Source organism: Cryptomeria japonica, chromosome 9 (assembly GCF_030272615.1).
Source record: "Cryptomeria japonica chromosome 9, Sugi_1.0, whole genome shotgun sequence".
NCBI lineage: Eukaryota > Viridiplantae > Streptophyta > Pinopsida > Cupressales > Cupressaceae > Cryptomeria > Cryptomeria japonica.
In genome coordinates this window covers 558,671,342-558,693,496 of record NC_081413.1, presented here as the reverse complement: position 1 = coordinate 558,693,496, position 22,155 = coordinate 558,671,342, and the positions used below count along the sequence as shown (strand labels likewise).

The 22,155-nt window shown below is 36.3% G+C and overlaps 1 protein-coding gene across 2 annotated transcripts in view; it reads left to right on the top strand.

Moving 5' to 3' along the window:
* Positions 1-8,029: 8,029 nt before the first annotated feature.
* The window catches only part of LOC131070775 (uncharacterized), a 130,896-nt gene continuing 116,770 nt past the window's right edge, over positions 8,030-22,155 (top strand). The window contains exons 1-3 of one of the 2 annotated variants that reach the window (XM_058006428.2): positions 8,030-8,313; positions 10,763-10,857; positions 11,096-11,209. In XM_058006428.2, coding sequence (XP_057862411.1) covers positions 8,217-8,313; positions 10,763-10,857; positions 11,096-11,209 — 306 coding nt within the window. In that variant the 5' untranslated portion in view covers positions 8,030-8,216. The remainder of the gene's footprint in view (positions 8,314-10,762; positions 10,858-11,095; positions 11,210-22,155) is intronic. The other variant, XM_058006422.2, reaches the window with a different exon arrangement.

Below are 22,155 nucleotides of genomic sequence, written 5' to 3'. Positions count from 1 at the left end.
TTAAATGAAAACACCCAAAACTTCCATCAAACAAGGGAGTTGCCCCTCTTAAATGTTGAGGAAAATCACTAATTCAACAGTGATTTCTCTTGCTATTGCAAGGATATTCTGCTTCTCATTGATTAAGTCGCATGAACAATCATAGAACTACAACAACATGTTTACTTGACAATAGGCTTATAGTTTAGTCATGCGCATCAAGTAGAATTCAACCAATTTGCAAGTTGTAAGTCATTCATATGAGCAAGTTCTAAAAATATAGTATTGTGGACTATTGGTTCCTAGAACCACATGCATCATTTCCCATCTTTTAAATCCAATTAAGCATTGTATTTAAATTTATATAATTCAACACTAACTATTTCAAGTTCAAACTCATTATTATAAATTAAGTTTTTATATCATTGCAAATTAATGAATGTACCTAGGTCATTTATTGTAAAAGGTGTTATAATTTCCTTACAAACCTAATTTTTTTTAGGTAATAAGACAAATGAAAATTCAACAACAATACAACTATGTTTGCACCAACTTATTAGTGACCTTATATACACAACACCCTACCTTTCTATTCCTACGTTGAAGGCTACCCCTCCTTGGGCCCATATATAGAAAGATTCCATGAGATGAAGTTCATGTTGTTAAGTATGAGAGTTAGGTCCTCTTTCCTCTATGATAGAGTTAACTAGCATCGTATAACAATATTTATGTCCAATGTTTAAAAATACACTCTTTATGAATGCTAGATGCACATATTGAATGTTAGATATTTCTTATAGATGCAAGCCTAAAAGAAAAAATATATATTTGATTTATTAGAAAATTTAATAACAATTATAGTTACTTCTTTAAATTTAATAACTAATAAAGATAATAATACAAAGTGAGTGTTCTCATAATACAAGAAGAAGAAGAAGACAATTTTAACGTCCACGAGGCTAAGGATAGGCTATGAGAAAACTTGCCCGATCAAACCAACTTCTATAAATTAATTTTTTTCCTATTGAAGTTGATAATGAGTGCCCCCAACTTCTCAATATACTCCTTAATGAATAAATTATATCACGAGATAGTGGTTAAAATATTAACAAACTTATCCTTATTGTCCTTGAAGGCATCACACTCTAAAATAAAATCCTTTTTAGTTTCCACTTTCCTAGAGGTGCAAAAAGTGCATACTCTTTCTTCCCAGGCCTCTTTTGACATTTTCCAACAGCCAAGAGTCTCACAACTTAGTTGATGAGAATTAATTCTAAGTTGAACAATAAGAACTCTTTGGGAGAAAGAAAAAAAGATATTTTTTTAACAACCACGAGGCTAAATATAGCCTATGGGATAGACCCCTTCAAAAATCGACTTTTGCATTTCAACTCTTTTCTTGGGCATCATGATGATGAGAGCCCCTAACTTCTCCACAATCCCTTCATTGAATAAATTATCCCAAGAGCTATCTGCAAGAGTGTTTTCATAATTGTCTCTGCTGGCCTTGAAAGCGTCACATTCTAAAATGAAGTGTTTTTCTGTTTCAATGTTATTTGAAGTGCAAAAAATGCACACTCTTTCCTCCCAAGCTTCTTTTGGTCTTTTCCAACATCTAGTTTCACAACGGAGGTGATGAGAATTGGTTCTTAATTGGGCAATGAGAATTTTGGATTTCCACAGTATATTGGCCCCTATGTACACTTTTTGATGATGGTTACAAGAGAGATTAAACTCTTCAATATAGTATTTTTTCTTCCTCCCTAGATCCTTACCTTGAGTACACTTGTGGAACTTATCTATAACATAAACCTTTATCTCCTTACTATTTGTGGGGCACATGTTCAAGTATATATCCCATTTTCTAAACCATTTCTCATTTTGTCGCATCCAAGTCTTCTTTCTTTTGCATAATGTATCATTGAAGACAACTTTAGACCATCTAACCTCATCCATTTGCCCAATTCTTTTCAAATAACGTATTAGTCTCACCAAAACAATTGCTTTTATAAAGGGCGTGGTTATACAAGGGCAAAGTTGTTATTGCATGTTTTGGTCCTCATTCTAAAACAGGACAACAAGCTGGCAACAAAGTTATAGCAACAAATTCCTTAGCAGAGAGTAGAGGTGCAAGGTCATCATGGGCAAATGTGGTTGAAGACCCCATTTTGGGTCTTACATGTCAATATGAATAGCAATCAATGCCTACCCAGGATTCCTTGAGTTTGGTTTGTTGGAACTGCAGAGATTATCTGCGGAGATGTGGACCTGGGTTAGGGTCTATTGCGGAGGGGAGAGACATCATTTGTCTCACCAAGACACATGAGCACGAAGGGTGTATGACCCCTTTGTTTAAGGGTTATTTGAGTATGGCGGTTTGGAACAAGGCAACAAGAAATGACAAAGGTCATCGAAGTATAATGGTTTAGTGAAAGAAAGAGAAGGTCGTCTAATTCAGCTAGAAAGAGAAGACACAAACAAACAATTTTTATGGTTCAAAATTTCTGAAAAATGGAAACCTCATTAGGATTGCAGCGTGTTATTTTGCCCCACAAGTCTCAAAAACATACAAAAAGTATGGTTTGGACCACAAAGATCCCTTTACTACCTTGAAAAAAGATATTGCAATTTATGCTCAGCAAGGCAAGATCCTCCTTGTAGGATATTTTAATGTTAGGACTGCAAGTGAGCAAGCTTGCATGCTTTGCAGTAAAGAAGATTGCAATCCTCTATGGCTCATGGAAGTCAAAGACCATTAGTGGACAAGAGTTTCTGAAGACAAAAGCTACAATCACTTTGGGGAAGAATTACTCACTATTTGTGGTCCTTTTGATTTAATCATTTGCAATGATGTAATTAGATGGGCAAAATTTGGTAATTTCACCCGTAACACCTACAATGGGGCAAGTGTTGTGGATTATGCAATTTGTTCTCATAGCCTAGTGAGAAAATGGAGGTAATGATAGTCGGTAAACAACTTTGGGACTTAAAATCTGACCATAGGCCGATCTATTTAAGCTTTTCATGGGCAAATCAAAAGCGCCAAGAGGTGAAAACTCAGTGTATTCAACATTCTTCAAATAAGGGCAAAATTATTTTAACCCAAAACAACTACAATATTTTCAAAGTTGCGCTTGAGAGACTTGTTTGGAAGGTGAGAATCCTGTTCCATGGTCTCCATAGCCATGAACTCACAAATCTAATCCATAGTGCATTGCCAGAGTGTAAAAGGGCCAAGAATAAGAAATCTGAAACAAATTGCTTTCCAGTAAATGCTTGGTTTGACAAAGAATGTAAACTTGCAAGGAGGAATTTGAGAGATCCACACAAGGAAGAGATCAACATAAGGGTTTACAAGCAGATTTTAAAGCAAAAAAAAGCTGATTTTGTGCTCACAAGGCAAGAAGAATTAATTTTCCTTAGTAAAAATAACCCCAAGTCTTTTTGGAAGGAGCTGCAATCCAAGAAAAAACAAAAAGTAAACAATATTACAGCTAAACAATGGTTTGATTATGAGAAACAACTTTACGAGCAAGACTTTGGGGTGGAATCGCCTCTGATTTTCAACATCAATTCAAATCTTTTTATAAAGTAGGAAATTGAAATGGGTATAAAAAAGTTGGGTGTTGGAAAAGCAAAAGACTTGGTTGATCTTCAAGCGGAATATTTGAAGTGGGGTTTGAAATATTTGGCACCACACATTATGAAAATTTTTAACATCATGCAACAAGGTTTTCCCAAAGATTGGACTACTAGTCTTGCCATTCTTGTTTTTAAGAGCGGGGATGTCAATAATCCCTCTAATTACAGGACCATTATTATTAACTCTTTGTTTGCAAATTTATTTGGCAGCATGATAGAGAATATAATTAGCAAGTGGGCAGAAGAAAATGGTAAGCATGCAAAAGGGCAAGCTAGTTTCAGACCTAAGCATTCCATAGTTGATCATGGTATCACTTTGAGACATTTAATTGAGAAAGGATGGGAAGAGAAAGAAGAGATCTTTTGATGTTTTGTTGATTTCAAAAAGGCTTTTGCCACGGTTCCTAGGGTTAAACTTTGGAAAAGAATGGAAGAAATTGAGATTCCCATTCATCTTAGAGCAGCTGTCCATAGGCTCTATGAGGAGGTTAAAGTCAAAATCAGAACCTCTGATGGTCTCTCCAAAAGCTTTAGAAGCGATATCAAGGTCAAGCAAGGATGTTCGTTATCTCCTACATTGTTTGGTTTATACATTGACAAGCTGGAAGAGTGGTTAAACTGTCAGGATGGTGATGGTGTTCATTTGGGTGAGTTTGTGATAAAACTTTTGCTTTGTGCAGATGACCTCATTCTTATTGCTAAAACAACTCTTGGTTTGTAAGAACATTTGTATGCTTTGGATCACTTTTGCAGAACGGTCGGGATGCAAGTCAATATCATCAAGACAAAAATCATGGTTTTTTCTAATAAGAGGAAACGAAACCAGCATAAGTTTTACTTTAAAGGCAATATTCTTGAAGAAGTTTCAGACTATAAATATTTTGGGATTGACTTCAACAAAAATCTAAATTGGGATGGTTGCAGGAAGAAGAGAATCCTAGTTGGTTGGAAAGCTCGATATGATCTTCAAAACAGATGTAGAGAAGTGGAGCTTTGGGATTGGAAGGCCTCCAAAACTCTTTTTGGGCTTTTAGTTCTTCCAGTTATTCTCTATGGTTGTGAATTATGAGCCAACAACACTTCAGGTTCACAGTGGAAGCGGATCGAGCAAATCTAAAAGTGCTTGATAACAAGCAAGTTTAAGATTAAAAATACAGTTCCTTATGATATCATGTTGAGTGAAATTGGGGCTGCTCCTATTGAAGCTATTGCTATGGTTCATCTCATTAGTTATCTCAAAAGAATTGGGCAAATGGAGGAAGGAAGACGACCTAAAGCTGTTTTCAATGACACCCTATGCAAAAGAAAGAAGACTTGGATGCAACAAAACATCAAATGGTTGAGTAAATGGAATATCTACCTAAATTCGTGCTCCACAAATAGTAAAGAGATAAAGGCTTTTGTTATGGATAAATTTCACAAGTGGGCTTGGTTTAAAGAGTTAGCAAGAAAGAAAAAATATTATATCACAGAGTTCAATCTTGCTTATGATCATCATCAAAAAGCTTATATAAGGGCTAATATTTCGTGGAAAGCTAAGTGTATTATTGCTCAATTAAGAACTAACTCCCATCAGCTCCATAGTGAAACTGGTCGTTGGGAAAGACCAAAAGAAACTTGGGAGGAAAGAGTGTATTTTTTGCACATTTGGGAAAGTTGAAACCGAAAAAGACTTCATTTTAGAGTTCGACGCCTTCAAGGATGTTAGGGACAAGTATAATAAATTCTTGACTGCGGGATCTTGGTATGATTTTTTCAGTGAGGATTTTGTTGAGAGGTTGGGGCCACTTGTCAGCATTTTACACAGAAAGTAGGCAGATTTGCAAAAATCAGTTAGATCTGATGTGCTTTCCCATAGACTTTGTTAAGTCTCATAGACATTAAAATTATTTCTTCTTCTTCTTCTAAACCCAATCCCTACTTTGAATTTTTACGCCGAAGGTGTTTCTTTATTTGAACTGGACGACTTGCCTTCTCCAATCGACAGTTTACAATGCTTCATAAGCTTGCAAGACGATTGAATACATCGTAACCATCTATTTTTATCACCGGTTTTTTTTTGGTTCGTATCCACCACTGCACTGTCCATTCGTTGGTTTTTTGGGCTCTGACAATTGCAACGAAAACACCATTTAAATTTATGAAGAGTGACATTCAATCTATTCAGTCATATGGTCCTCAATTACATTTATGAAATGGACCCACAAATACGGTTTTCGTCAACATGGATTTTTGCTACAACCAATGGTGGAAATAGAGATGGGTAATGACTAAATGACCAAACAATCAAACACAAAATTCGACAAGGGTTTCGTAGGCATTTTGAGCTCTTTGTCCAAGAGGGATGTTTGTTGAGCAAGTATATTATAATTGACTAAAATATTTTTCTTTGTTCAATTGTGGCTTCATTTCCAATTTCACTTATTTGACATGTAAGCACAATATTTAAATCATGATGTATAGGCTATGAGAATAAATTTTACTTTTACATTTTTTAATTATTTACTTTTACAAATAATCTTGATTGTTTTCTATTGTAAACATTGTTGATTAAAAACTATAAATAAATCACTTGTTTTGACAATATGATTCCTACTTTAGTCATTAAAATTTCGTATATAATTTTTTTTTATTAAGATTTTTCTCATTCACCAATGAAAACAAAAAAATATAGATGTAAAATTTTAATGACTAAAGTAGGAATCATATTGTCAAAACAAGTCATTTGATTTATAGTTTTTAGTTATTGCATTTATTTTTAATTAAATATTAAGTAAAATATTTTTAACATTTATTGGTGTTTTTATATATAATTTATATTTTTTTAATATATCAAAAAATTATAATGTATAATTAATATATTAAATATATTTTTACATCTAATATTAATTAAAATATTTAATATGTTATATATTTAGTATTTTCATATGTATTATTTAAAATATATATTTAAATTATATTTTTATTACATAGAAACTATAAATATAAACATGAAATATAATATATATTTCTATACATAGCATTATTTGAATTAAATACACATATAATATATATGATATTATGTGTTTTTTTGTATTATATCATTTAAAATAATGTATAATATATCTCAGATTATCATATTATTGGAATTGAATATACATATAAATAATATATAATATCTTTATATTAATGAATTTGTGAGATATTTTTCTCTCTTTTATCCCCTTCCCCCTCCCTCCCTCTCTCTCTCTATCTCACCCTCTCTCTCTGTATCACCCTCCTCCTGTGTGTGTGTGTGTGTGTCTCTCTCTCTCTCTCTCTCTCTCTCTCTCTCTCTCTTTACATATCCCTCTCTATCTCTCTTCACATATATTTGCATCTCTCCATTCTTCTCTATCTTCACATATCTCTCTATCTCTCTTCAATATCTCTATCTCTAAATTCTTCTCTTGCTCTCTCTATCTCACATTGTTTCTCTTTCTCCATCTCCATTTCTAATTATCTCTCTACTCTCTATTTTTCAACCTCTCCATCTCTCTTTCCTCCTCTCTCTAGATCTCCTTATACCTCTATCTCTCTCCCCCTCTCCCTCTCCCTCTCCCTTTTTCTCTATATCTCTATATCTCTTCCTCTCTATCTCTCCCTCTCTATCTCCCTATCTCTCTTATCTCTCCCTCTAACTATCTCTATCTAATTATCTTCATCTTCCTCATTCCCTCTATCTTTATCTTTACCTCTATCTTCCTCTCTCCCTCTCTATCTCTAGACATGTCTCCTCTCTTTATCAATCCATCTCTCCCTCTTCTTAGATCTCTATATTTATATCTCTTTACATATCTATTTCTATCTCTCTACATAAATATTTTTTCATATCTTCCTCTATTTCTATCTTGTTATCTCCATCTCTCTACCCTCATATATATATATATATTTATCTCTCCCTCTCGCTCTCCTTCTCCTTCTCCTTATGCATCTCTATCATTATCTATCCCTCTCTTCCTCTCCCCTTATTGCAAACATAACAATAGCTTGTTGGTAATGGATACTAATAATCTTCCTAAATCAAAGGTTTTTCTTCAATTCTATTTAGATCCTTTAAGTGAATGCATTACTTCTCCAATGAGACCTTTGTCACACAAACATCATTTTCTAAATGCCCTACCAACTACTTCATGCACGACACAAATGTATGCAAAAGATAGACCAAAAACTCCCTCTTTGACCTTTTCACACCTCTTTGGCGTACTGATTGTACACCAAGATGCAATTGCTAGTTTTTAAACCTATGAAACAATGTACCAAACAAAGTACTAACAATTACTCTCCCTTACCAAAGGGAGGTCATTAAAAATCTTGATTCATTCATTAGGTAGAAAGTTGAATGACGATGACGGCGACCGCTCCTTTGTCGGGCCATAACAACGGCACTCAACAGTATTTTGATAAGTCCAAGCCGAGTCCATCTCAAAAGCAAAATTCCACCTGTACGTGGCTTCACTTGTTCATTCCAGATTATACCTTCACAACGCGGACCTACGCGAATTCAGAAGTGCAAATCAAATTGGGATTTGAATCGGGGCGTGAGTACCGAGTAAAGGTTTCTTTTCACAGGCAATATGGCTGACAAGAAGAAGGAAGTTATTCGTCTGGAACGAGAGGCTGTCATCAATACTATGAAGCCCAAACTCATCATGAGATTGGCTTATCTTATAGGTATATTTCATTAAATCTTTTTTATCCTCTCTGTTATTTCACCTAAAGTTTAGAGGAGTTATCTGTTTTCATGTGTTGGGTGGGTTTCGGCTTTCCTGTTTTCTTTGAATTTGAAGAAAATAATGCAAATGTTGGGTTTTCTTTTAGAAGATACTAAGTTTCCCTTACAATTTAGGAGGAAAGAAGGGATTGTATTATGATTCAATTATCATTAGGACTTGATGCCTACGGTTGTGGCGTAATTGTCCAACATATTCTCACAGGATGAATTGTGCTAAAAGTTGTAGTCCATTCCATACTTCTGATAGGATGCGCATAGAACATAACTACCTATGAACACTTGCATCATAGACACATAAATCAAACCTGTAATCGACGACCATGTTCAAATTGGGTCATGAACTGCTGAGGCTCAGGGCCGAAATCCATACCACGCTTTTTTAACAGTCATCTAGGCTATATTAAATATGAACACTTGAATTAGACATAGAAATCAAACATGTAATCAACAACCATGTTCAGATTTGAATCATTTGATTCTGAGCTTGGAAGGCTAAGGGCCCAAATTCGCACCACATTTTTCCTGCAGTCATCTAAGTTAGTAAATCTGAACTTGTGCATCATACACACAGAAATCAAACATGTAACGGGCAAGCGTGTTCAGATTTGATTTTGAGCTGCGGTGAGGCTCAGAGCCCAAATTTACACCACACTTTTCTTACAGTCGTCCAGATTAGAAAATATGAACACGTGCATGATACTCACAGAAATCAAACGTGTAATTGACAACAATGTTTAGATTTGATTACGAGCTGGTGAGGTTTAGCCCCCAAATTCACACCACACATTTCTTGCACTCGTTCAGGTTACTACCCTGGTCATAAACATCCACAGGCTATCACCCTGGTTTGCAATATATAGTGGGCGGAGAAGCACCTCTTGCTTAAGCAATCCGGATGACATGGGGAACAAACATTACAACATCACAGGAGTCCTCCCAGCACTGAAAACAATGAAGGCCAAATGGTCCCATTTCCGTGTACCGAGCAAAGTTTTTTCCACACCGGAATGAATGTAGGATCAAAGAATAGGACAAAGCAAGGCATGACATTTTCAGATCGATTCAGGGTACGGTAGAAGTTTTTTCTCAGATTGTAAGGGTTCAAAACTAGATCGAAGAATCTTTATGATGTCCTGCGATCAGCCTTATATCAGGGAAGATGGATACAATTACATTCAGTTTCAGATATTCCCAATATGACATTTACTTTTCTAATTACATATTAGTCTTTAAATTTTTTATTTACATAAGCCAATCAGTATTCTTAACTTTTCCATTCAAAATATTTACAAAATGCCTGAAACACTTACCTTACCTTGCTCTAATATTCTTTCTTGTATGAATGCATATACTTCTTAGGTTGCATTAGATGTGTTTCTAAAGTTTGGAGTTTTTTCCTACTGCGGTGTTATATTATTGGGTATTACTGCCTTGAAATGCCATTCTAGTTATTGCCACAGAATGTCTGTTTTCCATTGCTTTCAGAAGAATTTCCAGCAAGTCAATTTTTCAGCTTACATGCAGCAAATTAAGTCTTGAAGGAACTTCGTTTAGGGGCACAGGTCAAAATTTTGATGTGCTTATGCAAAGCTGAAATCATCTGAGAAATGTTAAGCCTAGAATCAAAGCAATCTTCTATCATCTAAGTGAGTTTTTGGGTGCAATTGGTTTAGCCTTCACGGAGTTATTCTTATTGTGAAGAAGTTGACATATTTAGTTGATATTGTCAGAAATCTAAATATTCCAATCGGTAGTGTTTGTAGCTGTCGCAGCAGGTGTGCAACCTATGTACAAACACACAGTAAATTAAGCAATTCTATTTTGATTAGGTGAATTTGCTTCTATTCATCCAACACATATAGATGATTACATTGTTCATTTTTTGATGTTCCTAATGCATTAATCTCTTACCTCCAAAATTTTTCATTGTGCCAATGGTGCTGGATACGTGTCTACACCTTGCAGGTCTAGTGTTTATGGCTTATGGGTGATTTGCTGTGGCTAAGTTTGTTTGGATGTTGCAATATATGTTGATGTTGTGAGGGTTGCTGCAGGTAGGGCTGTCAGAATATAATAGTCTATATACCCTCTCTAGTGTCTGAAGATATTTACTATTCCAGTCAATTTTCAAAGCTCAAATGGTGCAGATAACGACCTTAATGTCTTGAAGAATTAGTGATGTGAATTAATAGTAGCTTGAGATGACTATAGATGCATATCTGTCACAGCCATCTCAATTTAAGTGCCTTGGGTTTTTATCTTTTAAGATTGAAGGATTCATATTGTACAGTATTGTGCATTTATCTTGAATATTACAAGGGCTTGACTAGGATTTGTGTTGAAGGGAATAGTGTATCTTGAGTTGAATTTCCTGTACTTCTTTTGCAGAGATGGAGTCTGACAGGGCAGAGTTTTTGAAATTGTGCAAGCGAATTGAGTATACTATTCGTGCTTGGTATTTCCTGCAGTTTGAAGATCTAATGGTATGGGGTTTAAATGCCCTCTGCTGCACAAGTAACACAGTTCCTTTGATGAAATTCATCTTTATTGTTAAGGGTTATATATTTATATGCTTGGTCATTCGAGAAATGACTTTATCCTGACCTTTTATAAATGGCTTTTTAAAATAATAGTGCATTTCTTCCACTGAGATCAACTCAGTCAAACTGGTGATCCCTTCACATCTTATTGTTATGATGAGATTCTATTTGTGTAATGCAGCAATTGTATTCTCTTTTTGATCCTCTTCATGGAGCAGAGAAACTTAAGCAGCAGAGATTAGATCCAGAGAAAGTGGACGTTCTTGAACTCAAATTTTTGGGCCTTTTATTTAAGGTAATATGATCGTTGAATAAAATAGATATGTTCCCAGAAAAATAAACTTTAAGGTTTCTGTTCCAAAATTATATTTGGTTTGGATTTCATTTTTTTGTAATATAGAAGTTTTGTCACCCATTATTTCATCAATTAAATGAATAACAGGAACAGACAGGGAACTGTAATATCAGAAATTGTATTTGTGGTGTCTGCACAGCATAGTCTTTGCATACAGTCCAAGTTTAAGTAGTCTGGGTGGAAGTATCATCTACTACCTGATTCACATACTTAAATCTGACAGTTGAAACGAGGTTTTCCTGCATCTGGGAATCAAAGCAGGGAAACAAGGAGACAGGGATTGGTATGGGAGATGGGATTTGGGATGGGGATGCATTTTTCCCAAAAAGTGAGCATGGGGCTAACTGGGAGATGGCAGAAATAAAAAATATTCACATAGACATGAAATTCAGAAAAATAAATATATTAATACACTATGTTTAAATAACTTTGGAAAGAGGTTGAATTTATTTTCCAGAGTGTTTTGATGATGGGGATGGGAGGTGCTGGTGGGATTCTTTTCGGGGAATGCAGTCCAGGGGGGACATATTTTGGGATGGCAGGGGATGGCAGCACACACACACACACACATATAACGCTATTTCAAAGACTAAATACAATTTTTTTGTGTGATTTAATCTTTGTATTTCACCACACCATTTTGGGAGTTGCACAGAAATTTTGTATTCAATCCTTGGAAGTAGGATTACAGTAGTCTGAGTATGGAGATGTTTCTGATTTTTCAAAGTGCTTAGGCACAGGAAAAGAGCATACTCCAATTCTTCTGACACTTTGAAACTTTGATACTTAACAGAAATAATAAAAGGGTAGATTGGTCTATTACCAATGCTTTTAGGCTTTAACCATTAAATTGACCTTACAACTTTGTTGACCAACTTTGCATGTCCGTCTGTCTGTGGGTGAAAAGCAGTAGTCTTTCTGGGCCTTATATCTATAATGCTCCACAAATTGGACCAAAATTTACCAACAAATCTTGTATCTTTATCTAAAACAATGGACTTAGGAACTTCAAAATTGCAGCCTTACATTAGAGAAGAACATTTCAGCAGGTTCTTTACCTGTGATAGTCTTTTTGCAAGGAGTTAGTATACACATTTTACTGAATCTATCAACTACTACAAACAAGTAACCATGCCCATTACTCTTTAGGCAATCTTTTTATTCTTGTCTTAGATTTGCGAATGCAACAAAATTTGCAACTTCTAATGAACCTTGCTACTTACTGTTGTCATTTTATGACACCCTTGGTCCGTTAGTAAGAACCGATCAGAGATACGATCCATGGACCAGCGCTGCCCTAGTTGATCAAGGAGAAAGCAGAAGAATCATGAAGTGTGAAGTGTTGCCTTGACTGAAGGAAGTTCCTCCCCTGGCCTTTTCTTCCTTCCTCGGAACCCCGAGGTTCCGAGGTTCTTTCCCTTTGCCTTCTCCTATTCTTCTTCCCCGTAACTCCGTAACCCCGAGGTTCCGAAGTTCCCTCTTCATTTTCTTCTTTCTCCGGAACTCTGGAACCCTGAAGTTCCGAAGTTCCTTCCCTTTGCTGCCTCTCCTTTCTTTTCTTGAAACCCGAGTTTCCGAAGTTCCTCTCTTTCTTTCCCTTTCTCTTCTGTTCCCTGGAACTCTGGAACCTCAAGGTTCCAAAGTTCCTTTCACTTCTTCTTCCCTTTCTCGGAACTTTGGAACCCCGAAGTTCCTTTCCCTTGCCTTCTCCGGAACCCCGAAACCCCGAGGTTCCGAAGTTCCCTCCTAGCCTTTCTTCCTTCCTTTCTCCCGAACTCCAGAACCCCAAGGTTCTGAAGTTCTCTTCCTTTGCTTCCCTTCTTCCTTCTTGGAACTCCGGAACCCCGAGGTTCTGAAGTTCCTTCCTTAGCCCTTTTTTTAGTGCTCCGGAACCCCGAGGTTCTGAAGTTCCCTGCTGCTCTCCTTTCTCCTTTCCGGAACCCCGAACCCCCGAGGTTCTGAAGTTCTTTCCTTGTCTTCCCCACTTCGGGAATCCGAGTTCTTGGGTTTCCGAAGTCCCCAGACTTCTTTTCGGCTGGCAACCCTTCCGGATGGTGTGATCAACACTCAAAACTTTAAATGCTTCGACAACTTGGGTGACTTATGCACCTTCTTTTGTGGAGCCACAGGGGTGCATTTAATGTTTTTGGCAGGATTTCCATCAAGAGAGGTACGGGGCCATGCTTGTTGTAATGACTTATGTCATGTTTGCATACTCTGACTTTGGAAGGTCAGTCAATCCACCCTTCTCAGGGTTGCCTTTTGTGGGCATGACTAGGTTGCTTGCATGTATAGAAGTCAAGTGCATGCACTTCCCTGCACTCCCAGATTGAGATATAGGGGTCATGATCACTCTTGTAACCATTTTTCTTTATAAAGGCTGTTAAGCCTCATTGTAAAGGGTTCTCTCCCTGCTGCCTTGAGCTTTCCTATGCTCTTTCTCTTCTCTTGAAGACTTGTAATTATTTTTGCATTTCTGCAATTGTAAGTTTGGCCTTTGGCCTTTGAATGAATTGAAATTACATTCTTGCCTTCCTTCAACTTATGCATGTTTTGTATGTTTCCTTTTCTTCATCATAAGTGTATGTTTTGTGGCTCTTCTCTCCATATATGCTCTGTTAACTTGTTTTTCTGAGTGTGACTTGTGGGAATCCTTCTCCCCTCTTGACACTTAGCGAATTCTGACTTTCCATATATGCTGTGTTAACTTGTTTTTCTGAGTGTGACTTGTGGGAATCTTTCTCCCCCCTTGACACTTAGCAAATTCTAACCTCCATTCATGCGTTTGGGTCACTCATACAACTGAAGTTTGTGCATCTCTTGGGTATTTCAGTTGATTCCTTGTGCCATTTCGGGTGGGGAGAGGAACAATCTCTTATCTTGGTGCATCACCTCCTTTCATTTTAAGCATTTCTCTCTTCCCTTTTCCTCTGCAATTTGTTAGGATAGCCCTAGGAGTTAGTTTTGCAGTGTTGAGTTGGTTCAACACCTACACCTTGATGGAGAAGGAAGCCGGCGTTCTCCGGAGATTCAACCCCCTTGCGCAAGGTCCCACACTTCGGGGTTGTTTCCATGTTTCACATGGTTGCTGGGTTGATAGCTCAACAAGGGTGAGCTTTTGTGATAACACTTACTAATACATATCTTTGCAAATGAATAAATGTTTTACCAACACCAAGGTTCTTTGGAGGTATGCACCTCCATCAAAAGAAGCCTTTGAGCCATTGGCACAAATAGTTTTTCTACCTTGTAAAGCAAACCCTCCTTGAGATAGAAATCCATTGCTCTTTACAATTCCTTAAGTCTAACGTTCTTTGAACTTCTTTCTAAAGTCTTCATCACTTACATACTCTTCAATGTAGGTCTCTTTTGTAAAAGGCTCTATTTGTGTCGCTAGAGCCATATTGAAATTGTTTTAGAATTAGGTGGTCTAGATAGCATATCTGCCACCACATGCCTACTTCCCTTTTTATATCTGATCACCTAACAAATTTGTTGTAAGAATCCTATCCTTTTGTGGTGTCTTGCTTGTTGTAATTTATTTTGTGCTTGTAAATGTTGTAGTGGTTGATGATCAGCATGCACTATAGTTTCTTTACTGAATAAGTATTGTCCCTATCTTTTAATGGCTTGAACTAGTGTATATAATTCTTTACCATACGTTGGATATGATCTTATTGCTGAAGTAAAAATCTTGGAATCGTAACAGATAGGTTTACCACATTCAAGTAAGGCAACACCCATAGCATATTCACCGGCACCAATTTTTACCTCAAAATACTTTTCTAAATCAGGAAGAGCAAGCACAGGAGCATAAATTATTTTATACTTTTGTGTTTCTAAGCATCATCATTTTCTTTTCCCAATGAAAATCCCTTCATAACTTTGATCCCTTTCTTATTTTGCCTTGATTCCTCTTGGAGACAGTCAGCCTTCAGCCTATCGAATTTTGGAAAGTTATCCCTTGCACTGATGCCTTGGACGGATGTTTCCCATATGCTAGGCAACCCATCTAGTGCAATGAGGGTTAATTCTTTGCTTTGGATCTCATATCCAAGGGTTGCCAGTTCATCCCTTAGGTCAGATATTCGCATGAAGTAGGCATTGACTGATTCTCCTTTTGTCATGGCTATGTGATTTATTTCTCTTTTTAGAGCCAAGGTTCTACTGGCATTAGATATCTCAAAAGCATCTTCAAGTGCTTTGAACATATTGAAGGCTGTTTCATGCTTCCTTGTAATGGGCATAATGTTGTTCCTCACCCCATCAACTATCATTTTGATAGACTTATCATTTCCTTCTCTCCAGATTGCTTTGTCAGGTTTAGTCTCAGGTTCTTCAGTTTCAATTTTTACAAATGATTCAACTTTATTTTCTTTTAGAATCATTTGAATTCTGAATTTCCATGCGGAGAAGTCATCACCTCCTGCAAGTCTGTCTTCAAATCTGATAGCGCTAGCCATTGATAGGATTGTGATTTTGAATATATGCTTGATTTAAATTTTACGTAAAGTTGAACAGCCTCAGGTTTGATTTAACTATAGCTCTCATACCATGTAAATGATGTTCAATTTACATTCAATATGCAAGTTATATTCTATTTAATATTATCTTGTTCTATATATTCCTGAGTTAACATATGAATTTGACTATCTTCTTTTATGTGGCAGGTGAGAGGGGCATTTGTTATTTTTCTATGTCCTTTCTCACGAATACCTTTCGATATATATATATATATATATATATATATATATATATATAACAAGTGGGGTATGATCAAGCAATGCCTTGATCGGTCATGACTGATCAAGACATTACTTGATCGTGCCTCGTTGTTAATAACAAACAATGCATATTAATTACCAATGCCAACCGGTATATGTTTATACTTTAACACCTGATGACTATCGACGTATGCATAATCTTAACAGCCGATGACTATCGACGTATGCTTAACCTTAACAGTCGATAACTATCGGCGTATGCTTAACAACCGATAACTATCGGTGTAACTTTATCATGCCACCTGATATTTAATCGGTGCACATATAACCTGATATCAATCGGTGTTTGATTAATCATTTGTTTATTACCAATTATGTTAATCGATACAAATCGGAATGCATTAGCATGATTGAGTAATCGATGAACATAAACAATGATATAGTATGATTATCGATGTTAAGGATTTGATCGAACTAAATAGGTTAATTATATGCAAATGTAGAATGGCTATTAAATGAAGAATTAATTGCTTTATGGTTTTTCATCATAATTATCGATATGATAAATGATTGAATGAGAGACTTCATTTATCTCTCATTCAATCAGTTATCTTACCGAAGCTATCATGCATTAACATCCGGAATAGGCCAATGGATCACTGAACTAATCACTGCGGAGAAGGGGACATTACAATGTACATCTTCATTCATTTAATAAAATATGCAATTACTTGAACATAAAGAATGAACCAAACCATAATGGAAAGAGCTAGGAGCATGTTAAGTGGTGCTAAGCTTGATAGATGCTTTTGGATAGAAGCTATTGGTATTGCTTGTTATTTGATTAATAGATCTCCTTGTTTAGTCTTATTGACAAAAATCCTGATGAAGTCTTGATAGGTAGAAAGCCTTTATTTGCATAGTTAAGGTTTGTTGGTTGTGAGGCTTTTGTTTATGTGCCTTAGGAGAAGCGATTTTAACTGGATCCAAAAGTTTAGAAATGCATCTTCGTTGGTTACAGTGAGAATGTAAAAGGTTATAATCTTTGGAATCCTCTAACCCGAAAAATGATCTTTTCTAGAGATGTTATTTTCAGGGAGTTTAGAGCTTTACTTAGGTGAAGAACAACCAATGGAGAAGACAAAGATAGCACCTTTCGAAACAAAGATTGAGATGTAGGAAGATGCACACTTTGGAAGAACAGTTAGATGAATTTGAGGATCAAAAAGAAAATGAGGTTTCAAAGAGTTTAGATGATGTGAAGGATGAGCACACAAAGGGAGATGAACAATTTAAGCCCATTACTCCTACCTTGAGGAGGTCCACAAGGCAATGTAATCAAGTTCACAGGTATAACCCACCAGATTTCTTGTAGTGTCCTACCTGGTTTGCCACTAATGTTTTTTTGCCTTGCCCTCTTTGAGATATTTTGTCAAACAGATTTTTTATAGTTTGCTTACACAGATTTGGTTTGACAATGGAATAGGTGTTTAATCATTGCAAATTTCTTATCATAGGAAGTATGTTAAGCTTGCATTGAACAACAATAAATTTCCACACAACATAAATGATAGATTTTGATTTAGCAAAAAGTGAAGTGATATTACAAAGACGGTAATTTAAGTTGCTAACCTCAAGATAGTCTGAAAACACTGTTGCTGCACTCAGAAACACACAGCAGCAACTCTGTTGCCTCCTTTGAGTGATATTTGTATCAACAGTATAGTCAAACTAGCTAGAAAGGAACTCGTTCAGATTTGATGATTTTTTCAGCAGTCGTAACTGTAAATATCATTCACTCTGCCCAAATACCTACTTAAAATAACAAGCTGTTATAAAGAACTTCCATGCCAAGAAATAATGGTTGCACATTAGCTTCAGCAGAGGGCAAGTTTTGAAAGACCCACGACATCTGTCCAACTTGAAGATTTGATTCTAACTGATTATAGGATCAATGAGCGAGTCTAAACAAGTGCTCAACCAACTAGCTTACTGCTGTTTGACAGAGAATTTTCCCTCAGCGCAATAATGAAATACCAAATACATACTGCTTCTGAAGCTTACAGAGATTATGAGAGAATTCAGTACTGTGTTTCAAGCATATGCAGCTAAGAATGATCTGCATGAGCAGTTCACATATCCACCAAGTGTAGAAATCCTTCAGCAAAGTTCAAGAGGCTTCAGCAACAGCCAAAAGGGACACCCAACCAAGATTAATCCAAACCCGATTTCTAATTGCAAATAAATCTTTTGTCTTAAGTACAATCTTATTTTTGTCCCTTTCTGAATTTTTTGTCTTATATGGATCATAACCTTGCTATCTCCACGATTGTTTTAAAGAAGCCTTCTTGGTCTTTTCTCAGGTCACCTTTTTACCAAAGACAACGATTCACTTTATTTTGTCCTTATTTGCTTTGCTGGCTCTTTTCTTTGTCTCTTCTGATTTTGTCTTATTTCTCCATAAAATTTCTGAGCTGGCACTACAGACAAATAGTATGTCTTTCATCCAACTCTTGAATTCTAACGTTGACACTAAAGACAACTGGGTTTTTTCTTTTCGTCCTTTGTCCTTATCACATAGACTGAATATTAAAAGAGCTGTGATTTCTTTAAATTTATTCTAATCCCCTTTATCATCTAGTGACCATCACATGAGTTCCATGATCACAAATATGCCCACCAATCTGCGATTTCTTTTTCAAAATTCCCACTTAGCACTAAAAAGGTCGACTTCCTCAAGCACTTCACAATCATCTTAAAATGAATGATTCCTATAAAATTCCATAGCCTAAATTTGTCTTTGCTGGCTTCTTTTTGCTCTAGTGATTCCGTCGGAATTTCCAAAGGATCCTAAAGCCTTCGAACAAACAATGCCCTTCCTTAAAACTTTAATGATGAAAATGGCTTCTTGGAAAACAACAATACGGCTGGTATAATCAGCAACTAAAATATTTAATTTTCCCTTCTTTAAATCAACGATCAGCAAAGGAGAAATAAGCACACACATAGGTAGCTCAAAAAATGAACTCTGATTTATTAACCCAAATGATCTCTGAATTTTAACATTCAAACTTCATATGAAGCTTTACTTAAAATCTTCAATCAAACCAATCAAACCAGTTAACTCAACCTGAGATTCTAAGTAAATCCCACTGCATTGACTTGCGTAGATCTTCCACCACTGAAGCCAATCTTCTTCAAAATAGTTTCCGTCCTCCAGAAGGATGAAACTACAATCCCCAAAACCCCAAGGATTTCTCCAGAAACAAAATATTATAATCTTCCACACCTCAAATGAGCTCCAAATTTGTATTTAAATAAGCTCGTCAAGCAACACCCTAATTACTGTTTTAATTTGATTTTAAATAAACCTTATGTCTCCCTGGGTGTCGATATTAAGTTACTTTATAAGATGACTTTATTAAATTAAATAACATAAAGTAAAACATTTAATTTAACTTTAATTTTTAAACATTATTTAAAATAAAACCCTTAAACACCAACAATCACCAAGAAATTATCAATTTATGTAGTCATCGACTCTCCACAAATAGCAGTAGTGCAAATTTACCTAATTGATGATCTAACTGACACTATAAATAGTAAGTACAAATGGTTTGTCTGAAGATGCTCCAGTAAGTGTCAAATATCTTCAATAAACCATGTAAGCACACCGGTGACAATGAAAAACCCCTTTGAACTAGTTGACATGAACCTTGAAAGTCTGCGCCAACTACACTGCAAGAGACCCCAAAAATTGGGATATTACATTTCTGATGAACCTAGATTCTTCAAGGAGGTTCTCTCTTTAGAGAAAAGTGAGTCTAGGATGTAGGCCATGTAGAAGGAGTTGATGGCTTTGGATAGTTGTAACACTTGGGATCTTGTAAGTTTGCACAAAGGAAGGAAGCCCATTGGATGCAAATGGGTATTTAAAATGAAGTTTGGAGTAGATGATTGGTTAGAACGGTACAAGGCCAAATTGGTGGCTAAGGGCTACTCCCAAAGAGAGGGAGTTGATTTTTGTGAAATTTTTTCTCCGATTGCAAAATTGACTTCTATTAGATTCTTATTGTCTATTGTTGCTGCTTGTGATTTTTAGATAGAGCAAATGGATGTTAAAACTGTTTTCTTGCATGGGGATCTTGAGGAGGAGATTTATATGCGACAACCTAATGGTTTTGTTGTGAAAGGGAAAGAACAATTGCTTTGTAGGTTAAAAGATCTTTGTATGGTTTGAAACAATGTCTTAGGGTGTGGTACCTAAAGTTTGATACTTTTGTATTGAAGTTGGGTTATATGAGGAGTGAGGAAGATCATTGTGTTTATATTGAGGTTAGCAATGATCAAATAATAATTATTGTCTTGTATGTTGATGACATGTTTATTGGTAACAATGAGGTGATGATTAGAGAACTCATAGCTCAACTTTTTGGCACATTTGATATGAAGGACTTGGGGGCTGCAAAATATATTCTTGGGGTGGAGATCAATAGAGATTGGGTCCACAGAAAGATTTGGTTAAGCCAAATTAAGTATGTTGATACTATTTTGTTGAGGTTCAATATGCATGATTGTAAGCCAATTAGTATTCCATTTCTAGTTGGTACTAAGTTGAGTTTAGACTTATCTAGGTTCTGATGATAATTATGAGGATATGTCTAAGGTTACTTATGCTTGTGTCGTCGGGGGTTTGATGTATGCAATGATCTGCACTAGACCACATATAGCCCAAGCAAGGGGAAATCTGAGTAGGTTCATGTCTAATCTTGGTAAAGAGCATTGGACCTTTTTTAAGTGGGTGTTTAGATATTTGTGAGGTACTTCAGATTAATGTTTGTCTTATCATGGTACTGATGATGTGGTTAAGTCATTGGACATATAGGGATTTGTTGATCTAGATTGGGTAGTAGACTTGGACACTCAAAGGCTCACTAGTAGCTATATATCTACTTTGTTTGGAGGAGCAGTGAGTTGGATGAGTAAGAGGCAGCCCACAATTGCTTTGTCTACCACTGGAACAGAGTATATGGCTGCTACTCGTGTCTCTAAGGAGGTGGTCTGGTTATAGAGACTTGGTATTGGCATTGGTTTTGATTGTAGGATTGTGAGGATTGGATGTGACAGTCAAAGTGCTATATGTTTGATCAATAATCCCATGTATCATGCTCGTACTAAGAATGTTGATGTTCAATATCACTTTGTGCGAAAGATGATTGAGAATTTTAAGGCCTGTATAGAATAAGTTGACACTTTAGATAATGTTGCAGATTTTCATATGAAGGTAGTGACTACGAAAAAGTTCTCTTTGTGAAGAAGGCCATTGCCCTCAATCACTAAATTTTATTGTTATGTATCTCTTGGATGTAATTGCAATGTATAATGTCAAGTGGGAGAATGCCCAAAGAGGAGTCACTTGAAGAATTTTATTATGTCTATTGGCTATTCATTCTCCAAGGTGTGGGTTTTTGCAAGTGGTTTTGGTCCCCCTTTTTTTTGATCGGTTAGTGGTATTATATTGCTAAATCAGAAACATTACATCTTTTGTGCATCCAAAAAAAACGCACATCGAAGCATCCAGATAATATCAACAGAGTTTTTAATAGGCTCCCCCTCGCTATACATACTAAGTCAAAAAGATAAGATTCCCCAGTCCTTGTAATCATCTTATATGTCTTTACAATGCATTGTATAACAAAATAGAATGTTTTTGATAGATATATATCAAAACTAATTAACATGCTATGTTAGGCATTAGTGGCAATTTCCTTGCCTTTCCCACCGGTATCTCCAGCCTGCTCCATCTGTCCTCTGGGTCTTCAATGCCATCATTGTCCTCGGGTGGGAAGCCAATCCACACGACATTGCTTCTTGTTCAAACCCCTTGGACGTCCACGCTTATGTTTGGAGGATGTAGACCCACTTGAGTGAGAGGATTTAGCCTCATACAAATTCCATTTCTCCATCTCCAATTTTAGCTCGTGCCTCTCCCACATCTTCAGATATTCCTTGACTCCATGCATACCTATCTGTGCAGATGCACGATGGACCTCCTTGTTGCAATTTGTGCTCCAAAGGAGGTATGGACGAAGGGGAGGCCTGAATTCGCTTACATGAAGCCAAGACCCATTCGGGCAAACAAAACCCGCAACGTTGCATGTC